Source organism: Arachis ipaensis, chromosome B07 (genome assembly GCF_000816755.2).
Source record: "Arachis ipaensis cultivar K30076 chromosome B07, Araip1.1, whole genome shotgun sequence".
Lineage (NCBI taxonomy): Eukaryota > Viridiplantae > Streptophyta > Magnoliopsida > Fabales > Fabaceae > Arachis > Arachis ipaensis.
Window position 1 is genome coordinate 118,267,051 of NC_029791.2, and position 5,000 is coordinate 118,272,050.

Sequence of the window (5,000 nt, forward strand, 5' to 3'; positions counted from 1 at the left end):
ACTCATCACCCCCATAAAAATTTGCAGATGATACTTTCTTTTGAGCTTCCGTTTGCTTTAATTCCACTCCTTAAGTTTAGTAGCAGCAGTACCAAGATGGGACCTCACAAGAACTCTATGATAGTGAGTTTTACTCTTCCCTTAATAAATATAATCACTTCAATAGTAGAAGAATGTGTCAACTAAATATACAGGACAGAAATAATTAAAAATAATACATTTCTAATGAACAGTTCAAAGAAAATCTTGTAACAAAATTTTAGTGCAGATAATTGTCATCTCATGGATCCTAGGATTGGGAATCATAGGCATCAATGTGTACTACCTCATCACTGCCTTCGTGGGTTGGCTAATTCATAATAGTTTGCCAAAGGTGGGAAATGTGTTCATTGGGATCATAGTGTTTCCTCTCATGGCAATCTATGTCGGCTCAGTTATATACCTAACATTCAGAAAAGACAATGTTCAGACATATATTGAGACCAAGGATAACACAGCAATGCAAACCCATGTGGAAAAGGGGTTCATGAATTCTAATGGTGAGTTAGAGTTGAACCATGGCCCTATCAGAGAAGATTTAGCTGATATCCCACTACCGGAATAAGTGACTTGAGCTATGTATGTATGAGTCAAGTGCAACACAATTCACAACCAATAAGAACTTCACCACTTCACACTGCTTTTTAAGCCATTTATGGGGAAAGAGAATCTAAATGTTGGATTCTCAAAATACATAGTTGAAGGTTATTGTAACAAAAAGACATTAGAGAGCCCTCTTCCCCATTTATCCATCGTGTGCAAACTATATGTACTACAGTACTAAGTTACAAGTTTATTGTTTACACGTTATTGCTGAACTATACAAGAAAATTAGTTACTGATGTGATACTGTTGTAGTTACAATTTCTCCTTTGAAGATCAAGGAAAAACTGATGTTCTTACATTGTGTACTTCTAGTGTTGCAACTGTTTTCCGTATGAATATCTTAATTGTGTTTTTCTTTTGGTTACAAGCATTCTCTGTACGACTACATTAATTGTCTCTTTTCATTAGTTTTCTCTCTCCCGAGCATGTAGCTTGAAACTGCTTTTCTATTTTCAAACTACATTATAGATAAGCTTTAAATTCTCTGCAACTTAACTGCAGACAGATTCTGAACATTTACAAGAATTATATAACAGATTACAGTGTACCTGAGACAACCGCACAATAAATAACCACTTGTGTCCCTGAAAGTCTGAAACTAGATTGTGCAACAGCACAGGGAGCCATGGTCTGGTAATTATTCATCCAAGTAATTAGTAGTTTTCTTTTTTTCCAAAATCTAACAAAAAAGATGTTACCGATGACAATAAAACTTCATGGTACCTGTAATGCAGAAACACAGTGGAATATCAAAATGCTACTTATTTTCTTTAAACAACACTTTCACAATCAACTGCAACCAATTACAGTATCTAGAACTTAGATAACTATTTTTTCTTTTTTGGACACATCCACCTATTTCCTCTTCACTGCTGAGATCAATGACAAAATAGAATTGCAACATTGAGGTCCCAAAACTTATGCCTACTCTCCTAATTAACCTAAACCAGAGTTAGTCCCTGATACAGGCCTCAACAATGGATGATTGGAAGTGGGTTGCACATTACTAGGGGCATTGAACATGGCATTTGGAGGTGATTGAGATTGTTGTATCATAGATAGGGGCAGTCTTTGTCCCAAACCAAACATAGAAGGTCTCGGGGCAAAGGACATGTGTGGATGAACTGGTTGGTTGTTGCCATACCCCGAGATGCTGGGCTGCGAGGGAGACGCAGAGATCATTTGTGGCCTACTGTTGCCATTACTGTTAGACATGGAAGGACCAACACCTGACGGTGGAGGTGTGGCTCCTCCAGTTCCAAGACGAGCAGATATAATACGGGACCGCTCAGCAGCAAATCTCTGCCTTGTCCTCTCAACTTGTTCACATTCTTTCATCAATAATGTTTCAATTTCAGCAAACTGCTTCAGCTTCAATTCCAATCTTTTCAACTGCATATAAAACCAAGCCACCACCACAGGTTAAACATCTAAAGATACTAGTTCAGACAAATAAAACAACTGGTGGGCATAAACATAGATGTATGCCATTCAAAGAAATGCACAAACAAGTAAATTGATATTTTGGTTGAACCAAGTCAACCAACTGTAGTCAAAACAAACAGCTATACCTGATGACTAACGATACTAGCACATAGCCTCTGGATTTCTCGTTCTTCATGATCAGCAAACAATTTAGATTTCATGGCTGCAGCAGAGAGGCCTGCCTTTGCTGCATCTTGAACTTTCTCAACAGATAGTGGTGTTGTCCCGCCTTCATTTTGACCTCGTGAACCAACAAGTTTTGCCTTATCCTCTGAAATCAATAGAAGCACTCCTCAAGAAGAAAATTACACTAATGAATCTAATTTGTGCTGGGGCATAAAAGCCAACAAATAAAAGCAGCAACGATAACTGACCATTATGATTATTTGAAATTGCAGTTTCTCCACGATCTCTACTATGTGCACTTTCTGAATTTGACCTTCATGAATGAATGAATATTTAAAACATTAGTACACAGTTCATAAACTAGCAACCATGAGCAATGGTTCAACTTAAACTAGTTTTCCTCTACCCACATACAACTCTACAACATGAGTACTTGAGCAGGGAAGACACACTTTAATAAAAAGTTGTCTTTCCTTTACACGGGAATTTTTTTACGAAGGTTCAGTTCAACTGTATAAGATGTTCTATAAAAGGGAAAAAAATATTAACAGAAGAAAAACAGTGTAGAGTACAAAAGCATTAATAAGATATGCAACAGAAAACAAACAAGAAAACTTCACGTAACAGAATTGCATGTGCTGTAATAGTAATATCCACCTATTATCATGTCCTTGTACTTCCATTTGCGATGTGCTGCCAGAAGTATCCTCTGATAATACTGCTAATGCTGCATGAGCACAAGCAGCAGCTACTCTTGGTCCAACGGCAGAGGCTAAAAAGGCTACCTATATAATGCATCCAACAAAACTTAGTGTAAGTCACAGCTAAAGAACCCAAAATATATGACACGGTAGTTTGCAGTGAAATACTGGTATATTAACCAGATATAGATACTAAGTTTAGAACATCATCCATTTAAACTTTTGTTAAGCAAGTGCTGTAATCAACAGGTTGCTCCCTCAAAGAGAAGGATGCAACTTGAAGCAATGCATTTCTTCAATATCCTCTTACAAATCAACTTGATGAAGAAGTTACAGATATGATGTTAGGCGGTGTACAAACACCACATCCTAGTCTTGTTGGTAATTGGTAAATATGTTTAAGTGCATCTTAATTAAACAACAAACTTAGGCATACAATCAGAATTCACCTACCAAAGCCATAACAGGATTTCCAGAATTGGCAAAAGGAAACCTGCTGTCAGAATCTCTGCTTTGGCGGACAGTTCCTGTGAGAATACAGCAACTGAATGATCAAACACGTATCATTCACTAAAATAGGTTAAAGAAGGTATAAGACAGACCTGCAGAATCTCCGTTTACGTAGCCATGCATTCTTCCACTATCATTTCTATTCATCACATTGGATGGCAAAGACACGCTTGGAATGTTGATATTTTCCAATTTTCCATCTTCCATTGGTAGACGAAGAAAATGAAGAATGCATTGTGCTTTTGACTTGGTCCCAACATGTTCGGCAATTTCATTCCAATTCTCATTGTAAATCTCCATTGCTTCAAGCAGCAACAAAGTTTCTTGATCAGTCCAACTATCCCCATCTCCCTCACCATAATCCCTGGATGAATCCACCCTTACAAAATCTATACTTGAATGTCCAACGACAAATCTCCCATCATGAAAGCAGCCAGTACAAAGTAAAATATCAACCTGTAACATGAGATGCGAATTACACACAAATGATTCGTGCAGTTTAAGTTACTCTGCATGCTATTTAGTTTAGAGGTTTGACTTTAGATGAGGTTACCAAAACGAACATGTAATTCACAAACTTTCAGTTTATCCAGAGGATTTAGCTCTGGCAGCTATATGCACCGAGCATTGGATGTTATGGTAACACTTCCACGCTCATGCACAATCATATAGTATTTTATTAAATTACAGATGGACTTCTTATCTATTGTCTTTTGTCCATTATGTTTCTGTATGACAGGAGCAATAGACAGAGCCGTATGACCTTCATACATTTATGGCATAATTAAATCAATAAGCCTACCTCTTTTTGTGACTGATAGTATACAGCAGGAAGAGGACGAGAACAACAATGGCAATGATTTTCGGATAGATGTTCCCGTATCCTGTTGTCCAGATCAGTGACATCAGCATTGTGCATTGTGAATGATGAATAAATTTCTTCTGCTTTGACCTTACACTTGGGCTTGTCAAAACTTATCAGACTATCTATGGATTTTAGAAACTCTGAGGGCACGCGGACTTCTCCACTTGTCTCCTCCTTCAGGAAGGATGCATCATTAAATGGCGCATGACATGACTCCAAAGCACAGTAATTGATGATTCCCCAATGATCAAGGAACCGGACAATCCGAGCTAAATCTTCTTTGTCAACTGCAACCAACAATCCCTGACAATCAGAGACAGTAATCCTCTTCCCAGGGTCCTCCATGTAGAGCCCAACAATATAGTTCCTGCACTCCATATACTTCTCCGGACTATGACCTGGTGATTTTCCAGAAAAGAAATGCGGCACTGCTTGTCTCTCTAGTCGATGCACTGTGGCTGGTGAAAACCAATCTGCTCAGAGAAATCCGAATTGAACATCAGGCAGAAGTGCTCGAATTTCAAAAAGGAAGTCCTATAATCTTTCGGACAGTACTACACCTGATTCAAACCTCCAAAAGCTAAAAAGCAATAACACTGTTGGGGGCCCCTAACAATGATTTCTTTCCATTTCAAAACCAAGTAATTGACCTTTTTGAATACAACCCA

General features: G+C 38.0%; 2 protein-coding genes across 3 annotated transcripts in view; one reads left to right on the top strand and one right to left on the bottom strand.

Annotated features, from left to right (window-relative positions):
- The window catches only part of LOC107606033 (metal transporter Nramp5), a 5,722-nt gene extending 4,741 nt beyond the window's left edge, over positions 1 to 981 (top strand). The window contains exons 12-13 of one of the 2 annotated variants that reach the window (XR_002350505.1): positions 2 to 123; positions 269 to 981. Coding sequence is in view for 1 of the 2 variants with exons in the window: in XM_021106365.1 (XP_020962024.1) it covers positions 20 to 123; positions 269 to 604 (440 nt within the window). In the remaining variant the exon portion in view is untranslated. The remainder of the gene's footprint in view (position 1; positions 124 to 268) is intronic. The other variant, XM_021106365.1, reaches the window with a different exon arrangement.
- Positions 1,155 to 5,000, bottom strand: part of LOC107606032 (SWI/SNF complex subunit SWI3C) — a 4,992-nt gene continuing 1,146 nt past the window's right edge. Inside the window, exons 3-9 of the mRNA XM_016307997.2 lie at positions 4,270 to 4,805; positions 3,560 to 3,923; positions 3,411 to 3,484; positions 2,914 to 3,041; positions 2,505 to 2,569; positions 2,217 to 2,401; positions 1,155 to 2,037 (exon numbers count right to left, since the gene is read on the bottom strand). Of these exons, the coding sequence (XP_016163483.1) occupies positions 1,582 to 2,037; positions 2,217 to 2,401; positions 2,505 to 2,569; positions 2,914 to 3,041; positions 3,411 to 3,484; positions 3,560 to 3,923; positions 4,270 to 4,805 (1,808 nt within the window). The 3' untranslated portion in view covers positions 1,155 to 1,581. The remainder of the gene's footprint in view (positions 2,038 to 2,216; positions 2,402 to 2,504; positions 2,570 to 2,913; positions 3,042 to 3,410; positions 3,485 to 3,559; positions 3,924 to 4,269; positions 4,806 to 5,000) is intronic.